Source organism: Triturus cristatus, chromosome 1_2, assembly GCF_964204655.1.
Source record: "Triturus cristatus chromosome 1_2, aTriCri1.1, whole genome shotgun sequence".
Lineage (NCBI taxonomy): Eukaryota > Metazoa > Chordata > Amphibia > Caudata > Salamandridae > Triturus > Triturus cristatus.
In genome coordinates, this window is record NC_140580.1 from 543,275,108 (window position 1) to 543,299,506 (window position 24,399).

General features: G+C 47.1%; 1 protein-coding gene across 1 annotated transcript in view; it reads left to right on the forward strand.

Moving 5' to 3' along the window:
* The window catches only part of MMS19 (MMS19 cytosolic iron-sulfur assembly component), a 498,998-nt gene that overhangs the window by 95,923 nt on the left and 378,676 nt on the right, over nucleotides 1-24,399 (forward strand). Inside the window, exon 4 of the mRNA XM_085606380.1 lies at nucleotides 10,997-11,082. Coding sequence (XP_085462506.1) covers nucleotides 10,997-11,082 — 86 coding nt within the window. The remainder of the gene's footprint in view (nucleotides 1-10,996; nucleotides 11,083-24,399) is intronic.

Here is a 24,399-nt window from a genome sequence, read left to right on the forward strand (position 1 = left end):
CAGCCCCCGGGGCTGGAGATGGGTCTGGATCAACTCTTCCACGAAAAGATCCGCCGCCTCCGCCTCTCGTCCCTCCGGCACCCCCACAATACGAACATTATTCCTCCGGGCCCGACCCTCAGAGTCCTCCAGTCGCCGGTCCATCAGGGCGCTCGCCTGGCCAAGCCGGCGCACCTCCTTCTGGAGGGCCACCACGTCTGTCGTGAGGCTCGTTGTGGTGTGAGCCAGAGAGTCGACTCGGTCGTTTGTTTTGGACAAGTCTGCCCTCACAAGGCTCACATCCACCAGGACCGAGTCTATTTTTTGCGCTAAGGTGTCGAAACGCTGGTCCACCGAGGCCTTCATCTCTGCGATGGCGCCCACCGGATGAGCAGATGCCTCCGTCGGGCCCACCGGGGATGCACGCGATGTCTCCGGAGAACCCTTCTGGAGCGTGTAGCGGTCCATACTGTTAGCCTGGTGCGCCGTGCCACGGCGGGTCGTCTTCACCTTCGCCCGGTCGCCATCTTGTTTGGTGGACATGCTGGCTTCCCCACCGTCGTGCCAAGCTATACCAAATCACGGGTGCCAGGGGGGGGGGTGGGGGCGACCACCGAACCGCGGGTCAACCCACCGCCGGCGGGTCAACCGGGCTCCTGGACAAGGCCACACCGCCGCACCCCGCTCCGCAGCCCGACCCCGCCTGAGAGCCAGAAGGGCGCAAAAGCGAAAGTGAAAGTGCGGGGTACGCGAGTGGCCCAGCCCCGCTCGCCGCTGTTATTCGCTTTGTCCCCGGATCGCCCCACTACTCCAATCCGGGGGGCCGGCGAGGAGAAGGCCGCAACCTTCGATCGATGCTCCCACCGGCGTCCGGGGTCCGATTCGAGCCCGAAAAGCAGGTGGCGCCTCAGCTCCGGCTCCCCAACACAGTCCCCTCAACAAGGACAGGATTTCGCCAGGATTAATTCAGGAGGTCGCGGAGGTCCTCGGGAGCCTCGCACCTACGCGGCCATCTTGGTTGCGCGCTAGGCTCCTCCCCGAGTAGTGATTTTCAATAAAGACTTCTGTCTGCCCATATGCCTAATGATAACACATCACTACTCAACGAGGCTCCAGAAGAAAAGACACCAAAAAAAAGAAAGCATGTGCAGTAAAAAATAATTTAAAAAAAGAAAGAGCGTCACCCTCCGTCAGCACTCCGATATTAATTGACCGATATCCGTGAGAAAACAACGTAACACTTTTAAGGAAAATGTCAAGTTATCAAGAGGCTAGGAAGTATGACAGGAATGTGATAAAAAATTAAAGCAGGCACATGCTAAGTATAAAAGTCAGAGAATCAGAGAAAGGGAAAAAAATGCAAAATCAGCACCTCTGAGGCAAATCAATATTTAAATTAAAGGGTACATGTTGAGACTTGAGGTCGAGGTGAGGAAAAGCAAAGCATAAAGTCACCAGCTGTTGCAGGGCATATTGTAGTCAGCAATTATACTTGCAGGTAAAGATTTGCCATACAACATGTGGATAGAGATGAAAAAAAAATAAGAAAAACGTTGCCGCGTGTTTATAATAAAAAACGCCAGATTACCTCACAGCTGGTAATAATATGCGAGCGGCCGGTACAAAATGGCGGCCGCCGCTCGCATTTCGATGAAGGGAAACCACCGCCACTGCCGCCTGTTCTGAGAATGCATTGACCGTGGTCGGAACGACCTCAATCGTCGCTCCGACCCTTCACCAGCAAGATTCCGGCATCCAAAGGTCTCCGAGGGCCGACAACAGGCTGTACCTCCGAGGAAAGCTCCGCGTTCGAGCGGAGCTCAGCGACAAGCCGCCATCTTCTTGCGGCGCGAGACTACGCCCCTCCCACAGCAGTTCTTTTAAATGAACAAAAGGGTTTTGATAGTCGTTCACCAAACGTTTTGCATCTCTTTCTGGTTTTCCACACCTAAACTCTTAAAGTGGGAGTTTGTTTCTGAACAAATTAAAACTAATGACCCCCAAACCATAGAAGTTATATGTGGAGGGGTAATATTTGTTTTCCTTTTCCCGACTGCCAGGTTTTTCCTGGCAGTGACTGATATGGAAAAAGACATTGCACCGCTCACCATAAACATGGTGGGCTTTGTAATGTCAGGTGGGTGGTGTAACATCCTTCCAACGATGGCCCTTACTCTGTCGGCCTGCTGGCAGATTTTTTCTGTTGATTGAGCAAATATTGCCCCTTGTCGACGAGAAACTTTAGGTCCACCCATCTCTAATTGAGGCAGACGGACCTAGGGTTTGGCAGATGGAGTACCCTACCCGCCAAACTCTTAATTTGGCACTTAATCTCCTTGATACCCTGCCACTGGAACACACCCACTTCTCGATTACTTCAGTGCAGCACAGTGAATACAGTGCTTCCATCACCATTTCCTCTCCCGTCCACCTTTTTTGTTCCTGGAGATGATACAGCTGTCCCTTTTTGTCCACAGTCTTCGAGTTCGGTCATTAACAGCATATGTAAGCACCTAGAAAAGTTGCTAGCCACCATATATTTCTTAATATCCCTAAGCACCAACTCCATCTGACTTGCCACTCAACTAATACCATTATCAATGTACTTTATGGCAAACTAGATCAGTTATTGTTTACACCTGTGTCTCCCCTTCTATTATTACTTTCAACCTATTAAGAAAGCCCTTCTCTTTGTATCAAACACTTTTCTTTCATTTTTTTTCAATAATCCATCCTAGATTTCTCTGTCTCGGTGTTCAACCAATTGCTCTACAAGTTTCTTACTGTCCAAATTAATTCAAGATCTCTCTTCTTAGGTTAAACTGTTTCCCTCTGCATCCCTGCTTTCATTATTTGAAGCTGGTTAATGGAACTGGTTGTACATCTTCACCAAATGCAAGAATATCTACACTTCGGCCTAGCCTGGTGCTGCCAGTAGTCTGTTGATCTGTTTTCTAGTCCAGTCATCTATACGGGTGCCACGCAGATACTCTTAGCTTTACAGGTAGACTCCTGCTTATGTTTTCTCATCATGTTATTTACAATAACTTGAAGCGGTCAAGTAACTAAGACCTGAATATTTCTTTCATCCTCTCCATCCCCTGAAGATCATGTTTTTGTTTGGCCACTTATGACGAGATGGACAAAAAAGCGATCTGTGGAATGTTTAATTTGTCAGCAACTGGCAATTGTTATTTGTAGTGTTTCTGTCCAATTATTTTAGCTCACTATGCCGCTCCAGACATGAACCAGCTTTATGCAAATGAGGCCTTGTCCTGTCCCAGATAGTCACAGCCAGCCCGATTTGCTAAGCCAGACGTTGGTCTTCTGCTTGCCGTGCCATGGCAGTCAAACTCCGTCCCCCATTTAGGGGAGACCTGGCCTGCCAGGCTTGGTTGAATTGTTTCTAATGACAGGTATACTAGTAAAATAGAAGAATCTCTGAATTTTACTGATTTCAACAAAGACAGTAAGCCATATTCCTTGTGTATTCTTAAGAAAGTCGGAGGAAAGACGAATTAAGTGTCCCTTAAATTTGCATTTCGATTTGCATGTTGTCGAATTTGCATCACGGAAGCACACGTTTTATTTTCATTACAAAACTTGTAAAGATGATTTCATCCAGGTGGAATTTGCATTTTGGAGCCAGACAGATTTGGCCCCAGTCAGAGACCAGAATTGTAGTGCTTGCTTTATGTTGTTGCTTTGTTACATGCTCATCAGCGGTGCTAAAAAAACAATTTGAGCACTTGCTTCCATATTACCCAGTCCAACTTATCATATTATTGCTAAGCCTGAAAGTAATGATATGGCAAGTTGTCTCCGTATTTTAGGCGTTATTCATGTGTACTGAGCAACAGACCTTTATTGACCGGCTCCATAGTGAGGCATTACCTGCACTTAATAATCTACGATTGCGCTGGGAGGAAGATCTGGGGGTAACTATCGAAGAGAAACTCTGGGATCGATTAGTCGAGCGCTTCCCCAGAGTATCTAGGAATGCCCAGTTCCAATTGATACATTTTTATGTACTCCAGAGCATACCCTACTCCAGCACAAATAAATAGATACTTTCTGATAGAAACAGCCACATGCCACTGCTACGTAGAGTTAGTATCCGAATTCTTGCATATGTTTTGGAGTTGTCCAAAGTTGGAAAGCTTTTGGGGTACAGTGACAGACACATTAGCCAAGGTGACTGAAAGAGAGGCACACTGTACATCAGGGCCTTGTTTATTACATTGGTTTCCACATACTTCCAAAACTAATAAATTCCAAGAAGTGGCACTCTTATTGGCCAAGAGAGAGTTTGCCAGTCACTGGATGTCCCGGAGGGGGGGGGCTCATCTGTAGAGGGATGGAGGAGAGAAGTCATACGATGGGCAGATTATGAAGGGGCCGGACGACTGAGAGAATCCAGAAGAAGTCTAGGGTCCTTGGATATTTCCCAGTCATGGGAGGTTCTGGTGACACTTTTTAGGCATCTTGACTCATACCTCCCCTCCCACCACACCCCACCACAACTCGCGAGGAGGTGCTAGATACTCCCTGATGTTGTAAGTCACTCAACTACCTCCTGTGGTGCACCCTGACCTACAGCCAAATGGGTTTGCCCTCCGCATACAGCACCAGAAGCAAGTTGCCAAGACTAGAATACATGAGTCAAAATAGGCCACTTTCCCACACTATTTTCATGTTGCATTTCTTATGAGGACATTAACCTCAGTCATGGCACGCCTAGACTGAGGGGGAAGGGAACGAGAGGGAGATTAATTTGATTTTTTCAGTTGGCAGTGCAATGTATACTGTAGAAAATATTTCCTTGGTTTTAGAGGGACAGATACCTTCATATGTACACACATCCTGTTGTATAAGATATGCACTCACAAAAAGATTAACGCCTCCTTACACCTTGCTTACCCTAAAGGAAAACAACTCGACCCATGGAAATGTACTATTGACTGATTGCATACTGCTTTATTTGTCACTTGCCATTGGCTTGTAATCAATAAAATCTGTTTGAAATAAATAAAAAAAACAGATCTTTATTGACCGCAACACTTTGGTGTTTACAGCATGATATTTAAGTCATGTAGCCCTAACTGTGTGGCTACTCTTCACTTCGGGTAGGTGGGAGTTCAATAAAAATACCACGTCCATAGCACAGCATCCTCACTGGGAATCTTTAGTCAATATTCTGGAGGCCCAGTGAGCATTAAATTGCATCTTGAAATGCTTCATAGTGGGCTCCGTGCCCATAATTACACCTCCACAAACGAAGAAATATGGCTTTTAACCTGGGGTTTGCCATTCTTCCTTTTCTTTCATGAGAATGAAGGCTGATGAGCCTCGTGTGAAACGCTAAAATAATGGCCTGCTGCCTCTCATGGTCAGAATTTCAAACTCTTATGTACTTGGGTTTTGACATGGCATATCCAGACAGTACTTAAGTATCATGAGTATGAGCCGTTTATATAACATTGTTCCGCTATTACACCTGTATGTGTTTCTTTACTGTTGCATATTCACTCACTATTCTAATAAATGTGGTACTAAACATTGGAATACCATCATTCTATGCAGTCCATTATTTTTACGTTTAACAGTTCTTTGGCTGTGTCGTAATTACTTGCAAATCGGTACGTCATTTTGTGAAATACTTTTATTTCATTTGTTTAGGCATTTTTAGGTCGAGCATTCGAGACCTCTTGTATATACTTTAGTATATACTTATATATACTTGTATGTGTAAGCACTTTGTGTGCTCCGGAGATCAGCCCTAGCACTTGTCTGCTTCCGCTTAGGGACTTTTTTTTCTGTTCAACTACCTCTATTTAACGGTCTTGATAAAACAACAAGCAGAGGTCAGTAAGATACCAGAATTGCTTTCTGCTGAGGGATTTTTTTATTTTTATTTTTCTGGCAACTGCCTCTATTTAACGGTCTTGATAGAAAACGACCAGCAGAAGTCTATAAAATACCAGAATCACTTTAGCATTCTCTAGATTCCAGTCCATAGAAATTGTCTTCCACGAGCACCCGTAGACAATAATATTTTTTTCAAATCTTGTATTTTCAGTGATATGACCGCCGAAGGCCCAGATTTTATGTTAAAAACAGAGCTTTGGACTATACTATTTCCTGCAGAAAGGCAATATTTCTCTCCATGTGTTCCCATGCCTGGTGTGTCACACAGTTTGGTGCTTACTTTCCCTCCATGTTAAAGAACAGTAGAGGTTTCAGCACCCAGGCTAATGTGCTGCATAGCTAAAAACATACAAGGTCCCAAAGGCGAGACCGATTGCTTTGCAAGTGCTTGTTGTTATTTCCTACAATTTCAAAATGCATGTACCCCATAATCCGTCACAAGGGCTTCAAATGTTAGTAGTTGACCGTTTTCAAATAGTTTTCCCACTGTAAATATTACTACTTTTTCCCACCATGCCAACTCTTTTTCTGTATGATATCCTTGAGTTTTAGGGAGACCGTTTAATGGTATTGCCAGTGCATGATGCTTCCCGTAACTCATTCTATGGAGGGTCACTTACCGACAATACATTGCTGTTAAAAATTGGACTATTACTTGGGATGAGTGACTACCTACGTCATGGAATACTCACAGCCGTGGCATGGTGAATCCTCCAAGTCACTCAGTTAACCTGACTTCTGCCCCCTGGCAGCTATAGCAGGCTTACCTTTGGGTAATTTAGAAGTTATTTATGCAGCGTCAAAACAGTTATAAAATCAAAATTCTAAAACAATAAAAATCCCAAACTGAATTAGAAGAATAGTGTAAAATGTAATTAAAAAATGATAACTCCAATAAGGGATAAGAATTTCTCAAATTTAAAGTGGGAAGAGCGTCATAAAGTGGCTCTGACCGCGATGGAGTGCAAGTCAGAAACACCAAACAGGTTCATTCTGGTCAAAGATTTTACATTGTGACTTTAGTCCTTTAAGTCCCAGTCTACCACAGAAGTACACAAAGCCTCCCCCAGGACCTCAGGGGAGGTACTTACTAACTCACGGGGAGTCAGTCTAACCTTTGACATAATACAGGGCTATCAAATGTATGAATTTCTTGACCATCTTGGGATGGGTGATATTCACAGGTAGTCAGTCAAATATAATGATCAAACATGTGCTATCCCTAATTAAGAATATATACCATGAATGCTTCCCAAGTATCAGCACGTATTATGTGAGTCACCAAGTAAAAGTCAGATTCTAATGCCGAAATGTTCCCATGTTAATCTGGAAGTAAACATATAATACCTCAGAGATAATCACATTTCTAGTTTTGTTGACTATCTTGGACTTGGTTGTATTCACATGTAGTAAAAGGACCTGTTCTGATCATCCACATGTATTGTAGTCGCCTGAAGGGAGTGTCTGTAAGTGCCATTTTTATGTCTGGCACAAGCTATTTGGTGGGAATGACACCTGGGCACACCTTAACAAATGGGGGCAAAAGTTCCCAGGGCCAACCTTACCCACTTTGGGCATTTTCAAGGTGGCTGTAGGCTTCGGCCGCACTCAACTTCGGCTCTGAGGGCGGGGGGTTTGTGTGGTGGGGGGGGGGGGGGTAATTCTAGTGATCTCCCACATCTAACACTAAAGTCCAGTTAGAGGCAGTCACTGTAGCTCCAATAAACTCACAGACAGAAGTCTGGTAAAAGCAAAGCAGGGTTTACCAGCAACCAGACAGTGAAATACACAGGAATTGCTTTGCCATCCTATTTCCTGTCTTTTCAAGTGTGCCCCAGAGTTATATGTAAAACCCAGCAGTCCTGTCGAGCAGGATTTGTCATTCAAGCAGGATTTGACACTAATGTCAAAAAAGATGCTCACATCCCCATCCTGCATTTTCTATCGGCTCAGGGGAGTCATATTTGCACTTTCAGGTCAGACTATTGTTTGCTCCTAGGAAGCACTTTGCACCTTTTTCTCACCTATTCAAATGCAAATACTGGCTGGCAGACGTGTGAGAGTAAATGCAACTTTAGCCTCAGAGAACCTTAGGCTGGGCAAGGGTAACTTTCTAAAAGTTACTTTCTTTAATATTTATTAAAATTCTGACTTCTCCATTGTATTGGATTTTTAATAGTTATTAAAAATTGTATTGAATTATTCTTCTAGTTAGTCTCATTCCTGAGATACAGTATTAGTATTTTTAATCTGTACTCTGGTTTTCTATAAGGGACAATTAGGCCTGCTATAGTGAAAAGTTACCATTGGGCACCAGTCACTGTAAGAACATATTAACATTAGATTTCAACATGTACTACTTTTAAATATCATGCACACTGCCTTGTGGAGGCTGCAAGGGCTACATATGGGTGACCTATTAATATTCAAAAGGGAGATTTCGACCTCTCAAAAGGGTTTATTTTGACAGGTCAAATTGCAGTGTTTAAACTGCAACAGTCAGTCAAGTTACAGTGCTAGACTAGGACTAAAGCTATGTTTTACACGGTCACTGAAGTGGTTGGCATAATAGGTGCTGCAATCTATTTGTTACATTTTACTTACAGGCCCTGGGCACATCTTGTACATCATACTAGGGACATATTGCTAAGTTACGTACACCGATTAGAAATCTTCCATTTCAACCATGTTTAAAAGTGAACACAGGCCCTTTGCTACAGGTTATTAGGGGTAAAGTCCACAGGGTTCAAAAGCCAGCAAAAATATAGAGCTCTGCAAAAGGCTAAATATTCGGAGTGACCCACAGGTGCTGAAGTAGGGGCGCTGGTGCTGCTTTAGCACCCCTAAAATAAGCTGGAGTTCAGAAGGTAAATAAGCAATTAAGATGTGTTTAAATCTTGTTTTTATCTTGTTCCATTTGCTGTGTGTACAAAGACAAGTCAAATGTCACGCTATGTCTTATTTCAAATTGCTGCTTATTGTTTTAACTTGGAGAATGGCGTTTTCTTTCTCTGACTGCAAAGATAGAGGATTTTGTAAAGCAAACTGACAATCTTGCTGAGACACAGGAATGTGAAATAAAGGCTATAGGATGAAAGTTTTATTAATAACTTTTATAGCACAACATTTAAATACCTGTACATAAACTGTACAAATATTTCAAAACATAGCAGTTGGGAAAAGACAAATGTAAATGTGTAATTTTTGTAATTCTGAGGTGCGATGAAAACCAAGATGTTGTAGGATGAAAACAAACCAAGACACTTTACTTGGTGAAGCACAAATTTGCTGAAGCTCGGTTTACACACTTCATCTTTAGTGCGCTATATAGTTATATATAAGAGAACTGCATGCCATGCAAATTTTGTTGCCATATTAAGAAGAAATGCTTTCTTAAAATGACAATGCTCTACCACGCCATGCTTTAGTGATATATTTGCTACAGTGTGCTATAAAATGCACCACTAACACATACCAGACCCGTACTATTCTCCTGCAGAATTGGTGTGGCTCATTTGCTATACTTGTTCTTTATGTGACACATGAACTTTTCACAATCCCTATGACTTTGGTGTTGTAATATTGATGTCAAAGTTTCAAAGTTTGAACAAAGGGCTAATGTTCTATGAAGGATAGAAAGAAAGGCACAATCTCTCAAGGGTGGAGAGTACCTTAGGTCAGAGTACTGGCTAAAACAGTAAGCTGGACTGTTCATAGTACCCTCACACATCCCCTAGAGGATGTCATACTTCATCATAGGGCGGTGCTCCTTGTCGGGCCGGCGCTGCAATGCCCTACGGGTCCCTCAAAGGGTCACTTTAGCGAAGATCTTTTAAGAGGATGCCGTATGATGAGTGCGGGTGAGGTGCTTTGTGAAGTGGTGGGGTGTGAGATAAAGGATTATAACTGGTAAGGGGGATCCTGCTCTATACTTTAATGGGGGTCACCATTCCAGGGATAAAAACCTGTTTCCAAGGAACCCAGGTAGTCTGAGTGCTGAGACTGTGTAGGAGTGGTCTCCTGTTGTCTCAGGGGAGGGACCTGACTCTGGTCACTCCTTCACAAAAGGAAAGTCAACATGTTTCATGCATAAACTGGTCATAAGGATCCACGGCGCTGCATCAGGACGAAAGACCGAGCATGTGTAGTAGACAAACTACCCTACACTAAGATTGGTGCCCATAGGTGCTACCTACTGTGTGTGTATGTTGTTATGTAGCCAACCTAAATAATGCAAAAATGTAGCAACATCAGGTGGCGCGGAGAAGCCGCGTTTATGTATTCTGTAGTTTCGGCGTGTGGACCGTGTGTCTGCACCTAGCCGTCGCCGCAATTTCAAAATCCCTATGACTTTGGTGTTGTAATATTGATGTCACCCTCACTCTAAAATTGTTCTAGCCCGACTGGAGTGACCAAGCAGAAAAGGCGGATTTCCTGCAGTTGCTGTTCGCAGTAACTTTCAACAGGAATGATCTAGCTTATTACTCATCAGAACGTATTATGTCTTTGTCATCTGGTGAACTGGTTTTTGTTTGCCCTGTCTGTGATTTCTTAGCCTCCCAATCATCTTGTCAACTACACAATTGCGCTGCTAGGTAATGTATTGTCAGATCTGAGGCGCTCAATACTCCTTTGTCTCTTGGTAGTTTCAGTGATATTAATGCCCACCTCCTCCTCATCTCTCCTCATATCCGTTCCTCCAGTATTATTTCCAGGTCCCAACTGATAGTTCTAGGCACAGTCACCGGTAGATTAGCAAAATATTAAAGTTGCCCGGCATTTTTTGTCCCCACAGCAACAATCCTGATTACTGCAAGTTGTAGTCTTTTCCAGTAAGGGACTTATGAGCCTAACAAAGCAATTGACTTCCACAAGTTACCCTCAAAGATATGTTGACATGGTAGAATATTTTATTCCTAAGGTGTGTTTGCTTCTTAAAATGTTTGCGCTCCTACTGTTGATAAATGTATGTTCTGATTTTATTTTAATGTATGTTGAAAGCACTGTAATATCCCACAAATATATTGTGCCCTACCTCAGTATGAATGTATAAATATAGTGATTGGTTTTTTTGGTTTTTTTTTTACAGTGGAAGTTTTGATTGTGTTCTACGAGAACAGGCTGAAGGACCACCATTTTATTACTCCTTTCGTTCTACAGGGATTGAAGGCACTGGTACTGTATGCTTCCCTTTATCCATGCCATTGGAACAGTGTTTTTAAAAGAAGTAGTTAAGCCTTTTTGTTTATTTCCCATGTTAGTCGTATACACTAATCTTCTTTAAATACAATTGTAGCCCATTAGGAATGGATATTGCTATTTATTAGCTGTTGGAAATCCAGTAATAGGGGTTTGAGGCGCTCTGCTGCTTACTTAATAGGACAAAGAATGTTCATAAAGACAAACATGGTCGACCTGATGCTTCTTATGAACATTCACTGTTGTGAAGGTCATATCGCCTGGCTGATCCCACTCACTGATTGATTTTTCAGCAGTGGTTTGGGACCTATCCCCTCTTGCTCACAAATGGACTATGATTTAGAAGCGAGAACCCCTGTGTTCTACTACAGATCGTACAAGAGTTGATTTATTTACAAAAGTGCATGATGGCAGATGGCATATTTAAAATGCATTCTTGAACTAGATAGGGAACGTCCCTAGAGATGGTTGGATGTATCCTATAAGCAGGAAGTGGTTGGGAGGAAGGAGAGTGTGCGTAAGGCTGGTGTGATGTGGCTTCTGTTTCTTATATTGTTTAGTAGTAGAGAGTGCCAGAGAAGGAAATGACACATATCCACCTGTTCTGTTTATTTAGCCTGCTCAGAGTGTTGGGCAGTGGCCAACTCTGACTCATTGCCTGGTGAGTAAGTCTGGCTCCGCTCTTATTTTTTCGCCATACTGGAACAATATATATTTTTTTTTTCCAACTTTTTTGGAACATCACAAAGAGTACGAAAATAATTAATTTAAGGATACACTTGTCCCACAATGGAGCAGGTAACTGCCTTACATTTTAAGGGATGGAAACATGGAAGGTTATTGTAAGTAGCTGTGAGTCTGCTCAGAAGGAAAACTACAAATATAGGTTTGTAAGTATGGAAAACTGTCAGGAACGTTTCTTTTAATTACAGCTACACATTTGAAAAGCTGTAATCCTTTGTGATTACTGTTGATAGTGCTGTTTTACGGGTGCCAATTGGATTTTGTAGGACAGAAAATTATTGGCACCTTATGTTTCTACAAAAATACCAGTCAAGATAAATTTGACTTATTTGTAAATGAGTGAGAAGGAAACTAGTTTGGTAGAATGTCTTTTACTAAACAGGGTTCTACAACCTACATCACGGGCAACCTAAAGAAGCACTTCCCTTGATGTGAGAGTGTAGAACCGCCAAACCGTATGGCTTCTTCTGGGCACGACCATTTACTGTGGCTTTATGCTGTGTTGCCCCTTCTGGCATTGTTAGGTCCTCTTGGTTTTGTGGGCTTTCTTAACTATTCATTGCACTGTGGGGTTGAGCAGTGGCAATAACCTACTATTACACGATAATAGACAATCCAAGTTGTCTATTGTTGCAGAGTTGCGAGAATCACACAAACAAAACTGTAAGTGATTGGTATGACATGGGTATATTAGTATAAAATGGTGGTGTTGTATGTGTTGCGTGACCACTGTGTCAAGCGTGGCTTTGAGTAAAAGCAGCGCCACATAGAGTTTTCCTGTACAGGTGTCCACACAATTAAAAGAGCCTTGGCCCCCTAGTAAGATTCCTCGGACGGGAGTGAGTACACCCCCCCCCCCCGACACAGACAAGTAAAAGTATATCTTGTGACTCTCTACACTGGACCCCCTGTTTGGTGTGCTAGGGGCCAGTACCGCATGGTGATGGAGACCTTACCTACATTTTACTTCCATGTTTGCTACAGGAACCACTGCATGGACCTGCTGAATGAAGCAAATAAGGGAGAGACCTAACTAGAGACCTCAGAATGGTGACCATAGTACTCCTCTATAAAGAGGGTAAGCTGGCGGAACAGTGTACCTCCTATAGGCCAATCACCCTGCTCAATACAGAGGTTAAAATCTTGCCAAAGGTTTTGGCCATCTGACTTATTAAAGTGATAGACAAATTGATGCCCAAGGATCAGTCTGTTTCATGCCCTTATGAACAGCACAACCTAAAAAGGCATATTGGCGGGGAGTGGCCAAATGTTAGTGATGATGGCCGCTCGTTAGAGGGGCTTCCGTAAAACACCACACACATCTAGCATAATCCAGCGTAATATCCGCTATTTGGGGAACCAGCATCATTGTGCCAAACCACTGAAGTAGGGTGGCACCCGGTCAAGAGTGAACCCCCCGAGACACCAATAGAAGAGAGGAGGAGCAACCTAACAACACTGGGCAGCCGGGGCCTAAATTAATCAGGAGTGCCGGATCCCAGTCAGTCTAAGCCATCGTCGACTTGATGCGGTAGACACCAGCTGGGCCATCGGAGAAAGGATCGACAGATCGGTGACGGTGTGCCCCTCCGTTCCCCCACGGTGACTGGTGCAAGGGCCGCGAGTGTGGGAAGCCATTAGCCGAGGTGCGAGAGTCCCGGACAGACGACTGAGGGAGTGTGGCTCCGCGCAAGGACAGTAGGTGACGGACCAGCCGGTTGTCAGCTACAACTGGGGGAAGACCCAGGGAAGTCCACCGGCATACACAGACTGTGGCTATCTGTTGAGCTTTGCAGAGACCAAGCTGGCGCATTAAGGAGAGGCACCAAAGATGTTACGACGGAGGGGTGAGCGTGCACGAGCCCTAGCCATAAGGTGGAAGCAGACGGTGCACGTGAAAGAGCTGCCCCGCCATGCTGCTTCTCAGCAGCGAGTGTCAGGCTGGAAGAGTTGGTGTCTGGCGATGGGAGCGAAACGTTGGGGGCCCAGGAGAGGTCATAAGTATCTTCAATAGTGGGAGCCCTCACTGAGAAAGAGGCGAAGGGGACTCTTAGTGGAATAGAGACCAGCCTTCTCAGTAGCAACAGAAACTGGACCAGATCTACTGGTAGCAGTGGAATAGCTCACTAGAACCCTAACCTGCAATCCCCGCTACACAAGAGGTAGGAACACCAACCAAATGGTCTCCAGGTGAGATATTAAAACAGAGAGCAGGCCAATTCCCAACATTTGCTGGGATTGTGTTTGTTTTGCTGGTAACAACGAGGCGGACTGTGGCCCTGGGTGACACGAAATACAACAGGGAGGGAGCCAGGCCTGGGCCTCTTGAGGGGAATCCGGACAGGTGGCAGTTATTACCCTTGGGGGCCCGGAGCCCCTGCCTGGCTTCCACCAGCCACCTCACTTAACCACGATGACAGGTGGGAAAGGAATGCGCGGAACATACCAAACCAAACTATACAAATTCATGATGCACAAAAGTCCTGAGGCAGCAGCCGACTCCCAGGAGCAGTAGCTACCCCTCACCAAGCCGCCGCAAGAGGGGGGGAGATCCCACGTTGCGAGATATCATGTCGGCCATAATTGGAGTGCGCACATCGCTAGAGACGTGCGTGGACTCCATTACGGCTGAGGTTTCGCTAGTCAGACCGGACCTCCGAAATATGAGCGAAAGAGTTAAAGCAGTAGAGACCACCACAGTCTATCTTCAGACGACTCAGAAGAACCAAAGAAACCAGTCAATGAATTGCAAGCCACAAGACAACTACTGGAGGCATGAGGGCAGATTGCAGCAAAATAATATACGCAAAATTGGAACGAGTGGAAGGGCCGGTGACATACCTCTTTGTAGATGAACTGGTGGTGCAGCACTTACAGCCATGTGGCCCATCTAGATTTTTCTCGGTCAAGAGCACACCGGATTCCCGGTGGACGCCCGAAGCCCCACCAAGGCCGAACCCGGCTCAAATATTCAATTTCCGCAACCAAGATGCTATATTACCGACTGCTGGATGCGCTCCACCGGTGTCGTATGTAAAGAACATGATAACCTTTTTCCCGGACTTTATTATGAAAGTGCAGAAGCAGAGGAGAAGTTTCTTGGAAGTCAAAAAAGCGTTGCGAGACAAGGGAGTGAAGTACTCCATGCTCTTGTGAAGCTGTGGATTGAAACTCATGGCAAGGCATGGTTTTTTGCGTCTCCTGTAGAGGCTTGGGAATGGCTGGATGGATAGTGTGTGGGGGCAACGGCAGTTGAAGAGACCTGCAAAACGCACAGAGCAGAGAATCCAGGAGACCGGACAAGAAAGTCATGATGCCAGCTGTCCCTAACGGAATGATGGGCTAAATTGAACCCCCTACTCCAGGATCTTAGATTGTGGAGTAACTAACGGGGAGCCAACGGCATCACAGTGACTGGGAACTTCAAGGCAGATCCGACCTCGTGGGTACTGCACTTGTTAAGGGCCCTTGCAACAGGATTGCTGTTTTGGTATGTTGGGAATGTATTCTGGTTCCTTAATGGTGATGAGAGGGTGGTGGGTCGTAGGGGTTGGGCCGCAGTCCTCCACAATTCAGAATAGGGCAGGGAGACAGGCGCACTGTAGAGCTGGAGAGGCGGGTAGTTTAAGACAGGGTTGTTATAGGTTACAGTTCTAAGGACCAGTCTATTAGAGATCGGGTGGGGGAGCGGAAGGGACTACGCTTGATTAAGTTTTGTTTGACATGGCAGCAGTTGAGTTGTCACACCACAGAGGGTAATGGAACAGAGCTTAGTGTGAGTTCACCAATTTGGACCCAACCCCTGAGACAGCAACCCAAAGGAGGGTAGAGGAAATAAGGGGATTCTCAGACAGAATATGGCCGAATCCATTGTCACCCCGGGGTTGCAGCTGCTATCCTGGAATGTTAATGGCCTGCGGGATAAACTGAAGCGAGGAATAGTGCTTGCTCCTGTGTATCAAACGATATTTCCAAGATGTAGTCTTCTTGCAGGAGACTGATTTAGTGGGCAATACCCGTAAAGCATTGGACCAATGGGGATATAAACTAGTTGCCCATGCTGGGTTTGCCACAGGGCCTAAAGGGGTAGGGATAATCCTAAGGAAACGTTTCCCCCTGAACATGTAACAGGCCTGGACAGACACTCAGGGCAGATAAGCAGCAGTGTCATGCACATGGGAAGGAAAGACTTTGGCTGTCCTGACAAAGTATGTTCCCCCAGCACTGCACAACATAGCTTTCCCAGACCTAGGTGATGTGTTTCTGGGATTCCCATAGATAATGCTCCTGAAAGGAGGAGACTTTTAACGTGGCTTTGTGTGAATAGAAGGGCCGCTACCACCCCGGTGCCCGCCGCACATTCACTCTCGATTCTCAGACTTCCTTACTTCCATGGGACTGTCCGATGTGTGGCGAAACCACAACACTACACATTTCACTCGGGAGCACACAATAGCCTCTCCAGAATAGACTACATTCTCACCCTGGCCAGCAAAGTGGCAAACTTTAGAGAAGTGCGACACCTACCAATGGGCTTCTCAGACCACTCGCCTATATGGGCCACCTACACTAGGGGTACGCCGAGACCCAGGAAGATCATCTCGCTGGACCCCTGGTACCTAAAAGTCCCGCAAGTTAGGGAAGGGCTAACACAAACAGTGGAGAACTACTTCAAAGAAAATGAAGCGTCAGTGGAATCAGCGCAGATCCTATGGAAAGCCTTCAAGGCAGTGATTAGGGGGCAGGCAATCTCCCTTATGGTGGGTCATAAAAGGGACAGGGGGCGGCCTTTAAAAAGCTGGAGAAGGATATCCTAGACCTGGAAACAGAGTTAACCGGGGAGGACTCCGATACCATCAGACACACCTGGGCCTCAAGAAGTAGTATAAAGCTTTAGCTATGGAGGCAGCAAAGGTTAGACACTTAGCTACACAACACAAAATATATGAATTGGGAGAAAAGGCAGGGAAATTTCTGGCCTGTCTTGACAGGCGTGAGTGCGCAAGCAGGCTGGTCACTGCTATTGTCACTGACGAGGGGGTAGTATTAATGGACCTGCAAGAAATTGCTGAAGCCTTCGTCACCCTATTATTCCCACTTGTACATTCCAGCCACAACATCCATGGGAGAGGAAGCTAGGGAGCTGTTGGCAGATATGCCCCTTCTCACCCTTACCCCTGACGACCTAGCATTGATGGAGGACGACATCAGAGACAAAGAGGTGGCCCAGGCAATTTGCAGTATCTATTCAGGTAAAGCTATGTGACCCAATGGCCTCCCAATTGAATTATACAAGTTGTCAGCTAATAAGGTAGCCCCGTACTTGATAAACCTGTATTTAGAAAGCCGGAAAAGGGGACGCTCTCAGAGGATGAGCGACTGGCCTCCATTGTGGTAATCCATAAAGAGGGCAAACCAAGGGACAATTGCTCCCCATCTCCCTACTTAAAGCAAGAGTCAAAATTCTAGCCAAATTACTTGCATCTCTGCTCATACAGATCATCCCGAGGCTGGTACACCCGAACCACTCCGGTTTTATGCCGTGGCGCTATACAGCACTTAATCTGCGCCAGCTTCAGGGAGTGTTAGGGAGGGTAGACACACTACAGGAATATGCGCGGTCATATCACTTGTTGCCTGTATGGCATTTGACACAGTCGAGTGGCCGTACTTATTTGCTGTGCTGGAGAAGATGGGTTTTGAACCTAAATTCCTGACTTGGCTGCGGCATCTGTATGAGAAACCCCTGGCGCAGGTAGTAGTGAACGTCAGAACATCCAGGTCATTCCCCCTCTGAAGGGGAATGAGGCAGGGCTGTCCCCTCTCACCGCAAATCTTGGGAAGACCCACTGATATGGCGACTGCGCTGGGCGAAGGATTGCGAAGATAGAATATCCTTATATGCGGATGACATTCTCCTCTGTGGTAGCACCTTGTTTCTCAATAAGTGGAATACTAAATATATTCACGAATTTCGGGAATTACAATGTGTAAACTGGCCTAAATCCATGATTTACGCTCTGCATGGCTTGACTTGAGCCCTACCCCCGGAATGGCAGACTGAGGTGCTGACTGAAGGTTTCCGTTAGCTTGGTATATATATTACAACAGACCCGGATCTATTTTACACTCCTAATCTCCAGTCCCCACTGGTGCGACTGAAGGGAGATGTTCACCACTGGAGGTCGCTGCCGCTCTCCTTAGTAGGGCACGCTACCCTATTTAAAATGATGGCGCTCTCCTGGTTTATGTACGTGTTACAAAACGCACCTTTCCTGGTCCCAAAATTGTACTTTGGGGTAATAGAAGGTGAACAGAGAACACTACTGTGGGAAGGGACGCTCCAGCGGATAGCCACGAAGAAACTGGTGCAGAGGTGCACAGGATCAAGACTATGGCCTGGCAGTTACCGAAACATTTTAATATTTACAGATTAGACCTGCTGTACTGGTGGCCATTCCAGGCGGACGGGGGCTCCCAGAGGCTTCCCTACTGGAGGATAGACTCATGACTGACCTCATGGACCGAAGAGCGATCTCCCAGACCTACCAAAAGCTAACTAACAACTTCCCAAACCCTCTCCTGGGTCTCTGAGAGCAGTGGCGGGAGGACCTGGTTGAGCTAGAGGATGAGGATTGACTGGAGGCGCTGGCCTCCCCCTTAGAGTTAGCCAGATCTGCGAGATCCAGGTTGCACAGGGGTGTAGAATTTAATAAAATATCTACTTGTCAATGGGAGAGGTTGCTGCATAAATCTACTTCTGATATAGCCTCTCTGATTATGCCAGGGCTCATACCTAGTAGTGTTTGAATACTTGCAATCACCTTATGTTGCCACGTTTCCGCAGATCAACATACTGCGGCAGAAGGTAGTGTTAAGCAATAGTTCCAGGGTTAGAATGCCCATTTGAGTCTGCGCAAACCAACTAACTTGCATGTTTTGTTTAAGTGTTTTTTAACAACTCTTCTCTAATATTTTCCTATACTGAGAAATGTTGGAAATTTACTCCTGACAATGGCAGTTGTAAACCTTCTTCCGGAAAAAAGTGGGTGGAGGGAAAGTGATCTTGCAAACACTCCAATTTTCACATGAGCAAATCTACACATGCATATTTGCTCATGCTAAAATGCAGTTCACAGATATTTTCTAGGAGTACTATTTCTTGTCCTACTGTAAATTCTTGGGAATTCACGAAAGCCGTATAGCGGCACTTAATGCAAGGACATATACCATGGGTGCGCTTTTGAGACTTTCTTTAATGATTGGGCCCTAATTTGGTCTGGCGCTGACCCTGATCTTTTGTATTTATTAAATCAATCTCTCTCTCTCTCTCTCTCTCTCTCTCTCTCTCTCCTCTCTCCTCTCTCTCCTCTCTCTCTCCTCTCTCTCCTCTCTCTCCTCTCTCTCCTCTCTCTCCTCTCTCTCCTCTCTCTCCTCTCTCTCCTCTCTCTCCTCTCTCTCCTCTCTCTCCTCTCTCTCCTCTCTCTCTCTCTCGGAGCATATCGGCACACAAAGTAGTTTTGTTCAGTTCCAGTTACTACTGTTCAGTGTGTGCTTTTGGAAACCCAAAAAGTATTTTGGTTTTGCCAATGTTTGTTATAATGATGAGGGCCCGGCAGCTCCCTCACAAATAAGGTTTTACAAAAACCATGCCAAAACAAGCCACAAACTGACAAACCTCAAAAGCTGACCAACAATTTCAGACCTACTGGCTTTGCCAATGCTCGTTTATTTTTTGTTTCCCATAATCTTACTTAAACTGGTTACACTGATTTTCCATTATGAATATTTTGGGGAAATACTAGCATGCATCAACACATGTTACTAAATGATGCTGCAAAGAAATGTTACCTCAAATTTTAGAATGGTTTAGCAAAATGTTTCTTTTCCTGCTCTCATTTGTTTTATGAACATTTTATTTTGAAAGCAAAGGATCTTCAATCTTGCTTTCAAGCTTCTTCAAATATCTGCATCAAATCAGAGAGCATTCTGTGAGCATTATACATAGCCTCATATTGCTAAACTTTGAAAACCTGTGTACACATTTTTGTACTGGAACCACTGTCAGTAGTGCAGTTGGAGCTTGCAACATTTACTTAGAGCGATCACCCTAAAAATAAAGGCTTTCAATTAATGAACCATAAATACAAGTTTGAACAGCATTAACATATGGGCAAAAGTATTACCTTAACTGCAGATAGTGCCCTTCCCTGATCCATAATGTGGTACTGCAAACTGGCAGCCAAAGGGTTTGTGCTGCAGGGGCCTGGGCCTACTTGTCCCAAGTACAAAATACACTTGAAAACTTGTTGCCCTTGACCCCAAACAATATGTCCTGGGCGTCAGGCTATAGTAATTCCACATCCTTGTTGCTTCAACGCAGGATATTGCACAGACCCTAATTCTCCTGTAAAACCCTCACTAAGACGGGCAGAGGTCTGGACTTTAGTTGTCGGAGACAGTCTAACTGGGAGGGTACATTTTGTAACATAATATGGGACTGCCCAGTGGTCAAAAGCTTCTGGGAAGCAATAACACCCTACTTGAATGATGTTTCAAGAGTGGAGATTGAACCACTGTCTAAGTGGTGTCCATTAAATGTATGGGAAGTTACTGGCCTAACCAACAAAGAGAGGACCTGGGCTTCAATGTTGATGATAATAGCCAACTGTAATATCACTAGATTGTGTGGAGCGTCCACCGCACCAACTCTCCGAGACTGTAAGAAAGATAGGCACTGGTGCATGGTGGCAGAAAAAGTTGTATATGAAAGCAGGGTCTGTCCCAAAAAGTGGGAGCAGGTCTGGGGCAAATTGAATGTTTATTGGGGAAGTCCATGTATGGCCCCCATGATGAGATCAAGCCATTCTACTAATTTAAGAGAGATTGTATTTGCAGAGGGTGCTGTTGGAGGAGGGGTGGAGAAATGTGGCCAAACTGCAGTCTGATGAACCTATGTGTAGAATACACTACAACGGCCTTTGAGAGCTCTGAAGTAATTACTGCCACATGCCTTATTATATTACCAATAAAAATAAGTTACAAAATAAAAAAATAAGCCATGTTGGGTGATTGGCAACCTGCATTGCTATACAAGAGCCAGCAATCCTACTGGCTCTGGATGCATAAAAGGCATTTGACTCTTCAGAGTGGAGCTATCTGCTAATAATCCTGCAAAACAAACGGTTTGGGACTGAGTTTCTGTCCTGTATACAGCTCTTCTACGTTGAGCCACTGGCCAGGGTGGAAATTAACAGGATACTATCAGAGGAATTCCAGTTAAGTTGGGGATTAGGCAGGGATGCCCACTCTCTCCCCAGTTATTTTCACTGGCATTGGAGGCCCTGGCTAATATGGTAAGAATGGATGCTCTAATTCAAGGATTGAAATGGACACTGGATTGTACAGATATTATATCTCTTTATGCCAGTGATCGAATTCTGTGCTTGATGGACCTGGAACACTCGGTACCTAGAGACTTAGCAATGTTGGGTGTATTTGGTGGGCACTCTGGAATACGCAGAGTCGCAGAACCAGCTGGGTTGGGAATGTCCACTGAGGTTGGACCAGGAGGGCTTCCCACATCAAGGGATATACTTTACACTGGCCTCTTCTGAGTTTCGAAGGCTCAATCTGGGGAGAGTCTTGGAGGAATACAGAAAGGGCGCAGAACATTGTCTAAAACTCCTGGTCTGCTCTCTGCAAGATGGCTACGCTGTCCAAGTTTCTTTATATGTTGCAAAATATTATCTATTAAAAAAGCACCTGAGGAATTCTTCTGACGCGAATGCGTCTATGGGATGTGGAGACGCAAGGATAGCATTAACAACCTTGACAAGGAATCCTTATGATGCGGTGGGGACATAGCTCTACTGGGTTTGAGATTATATTACTGAGTGGCTCACCTGCTGGTGGTTAACGTCCTGGTCATTGCCTCCAAACAGGAACCCGCGCTGAGAGTGGACAGAGGATTTAGGTGACCTGGTGAATACCTCCACCGACCAACAGAGCTGGTAGTCCACATATCGTAAAAAGCTACGCAACGGATTAGATGGGTGGGAAAGGTGACACTGGAAATTCCACTGTAGGTGTCTGATATCTTTGCAGACCCTTAACAGCTAGTGTTTTATGGTTCCTACGAATTAAGTAGGACTGTGTAGCTAGATAACATACTTTTTTTAAACATGGGAGGTGGCGTGGCTTACCCGGCTAAAATGGCGGTCGCATCTTGAGGGTGCTCTCGGACCCCTCCGCCATCTGACTGGAATCCGCTGGTCCCTGAAGTCATCCGGCCTCTCCTTCCCTAGCGGACGCCTCGCTGCATTCTGGGCTGGAGTCCTGGCCCTGGGGAGCCGGTGAACCGGTGTTTTCCTGCTCTTTGATCTGCCAGCCGGGCACCCTGATCTAAGATGGCGGCCTCCTCGCCGCTCTGCTGAGACCCCAGCGGTCCCTGGAAGGAGCTGTGGTGTCGCGCTGTTGGCCTCGCGGTGAGTGGAGGTGACTTGTCCGGGCTGTGGTGGCAGGTGGGGGCTTCTGCGCTCCTCCGGTGTGGTGCCCGCTATGATACCGGCCCCCGCCCGGCTGGCTGCCCTCTCCTGTGGCCGTTGCAGCTGCTGCGGGTCTGCGCTGCAGTGCCCTGGGGCTGAGCGGTGGCTTGAGCTGGCTGCGGCTCCGCATCTGCGCTCCGGGCTCCCCCGCGGTGTCTCCGTGGTGCCGGCTACTGTCCTCGGGCAGCGGGAGTACTGGGGGTGCAGTGAGTGCGGGTCATCGGGGACGAGATTGGCGCTGGGAGGCCAGACGGTGAGTGGAGGCGGCGGCGGGAGGACGGAGGCTGTGACTGGGGTGGGGGCCTTTCCCCCCTCCCCCGCACGTGTAGATCGCCTGCTTCGGACCTGGACTTGGTAGGGGCGGCCCACTTGGAGTGCGGGGCCTGGCGGCGACGACTGGGCTCGCCGGGGGTCCCTTGTGTCTTCACCCCACGCCTGGCTGTTCTCTGCGGCGGTGGCGCCTGAAGCTGCACCCTTGGCTCTCCCGCGGCGCTGCCGTGGTGTCGGCTGTCGTTCTCGGGCAGCGGAGGCCCTGGGTTGGTGGTATTGCTGCAGCCTCCTCCCATCTTCTGTATCCCGAGGCTGGGAGCCTGACTTACGGCGGGCGCGAGGACTTGGTGAGTGGCGGTGGTGGGGGGGGAGAGGCTGTGACTGTTATTGAAGGCACCCCCCGCTCGTGCAGACCGCCTGCTCTTGAAGTGTTCTGGGCCCTGGATGTGGTGAGCTGGGTGTCGGTCCTCTGTTCTCCTTGCCGGGCCATGGCGCTGTGCCCGCCTGATCTGATTGCCCCCGGAGCTGCCCTGGTGTTGTTCCTTGAGGCCTTACATCACCTGGGGAGAAGCGACCTGGCCCTGGGGGAGAGTTGGACTCTGGGAACTGTCCCCTTGTGTCTCCCTGCTTCTCCCTGCTTATCTTGGTGGACTGCGCCTGCCTGGCCTCCCGGATTCTGAGGCCGCTCCTGCACAGCTTTCCCTTAGGGGCCCCACTTTGACTGTGTTGTGCGTGCCTTGGGTCCTGTACACTGCACCTTGGAGGTTGGTGTGCTGTGTCTCCCCGCCTGCCTGGACTACCCGCTCTGAAGCTGAATTGGCCTCTGGCCCCGTGACCGCCCTTGGTCGCTCCTCCTGTCTTCCTTGTGTTGCCTCTGTTTGGGGGGGGTGGCCCCGGGGGCGCGCTTGTTCGCCCGCGACGCGTGACCCTGGCGGATAGCTGCTCCTGTTGTCCCCCTGCTTCCGAACCGTGGCCCTCCTGGTGCCTGGAGTGACCTCTGGCCCTGCGGCGGAGGCTGGAGTTGGACCTCTCTACTGGCGCTCCGCCGTGGGCGACCGCTGTTGGAGGCACAGTCGGCTGCGTGTCCCGTGTGCCGTTGGCTTTTGCTGGGGTCCTGCCCCCCCGGCCGCCTTGATCTCTGACCCCTGCTGTAGGTCCTAGTCGGAAGCATGACTGGCCCCCTGTCCTACTGACAGTGGCCATGGGTCGTACCCAAGCCGCCAAAACCTCCGCCACCCGAACTAAAATGGACCGCTTCACAACCGTGGACTCGGGGGCGGCTGGCGGCGGTGCGGATAAGGATGCCTCACCTGCAGCGGACCTATCTACTATCCTTCAAGCTATCCATGCCTCACAGTCCTCCGTAGAGGGCAAGATCGCTGAGGTCCGGGTGGACGTCACTCTCCTTCGGCAGGACCTTCGGAACGCAACGGCCCGGATCAAAGAAACTGAATCCCGAATCTCTACCGTGGAAGACGAAGTTCAGCGACTCAAGGGTCCGCTCGTTCTCCTTCAATCCCACACTCAAGAGTTGCACCGGCTGGTGGAAGATGCTGAAAATAGGTCCTGCCGCAATAACCTCCGCCTGGTGGGATTTCCGGAGGGAGCGGAGCAGGGCCAGATGGCGAACTTTGTGGAGAGGTGGTTGCGCACCTGGATCCCGGAGAGCTCCCTCTCTCCGTGGTTTGTGATAGAGCGTGCGCACCGTTCTCTGGCTCCCAGGCCGCCCCCG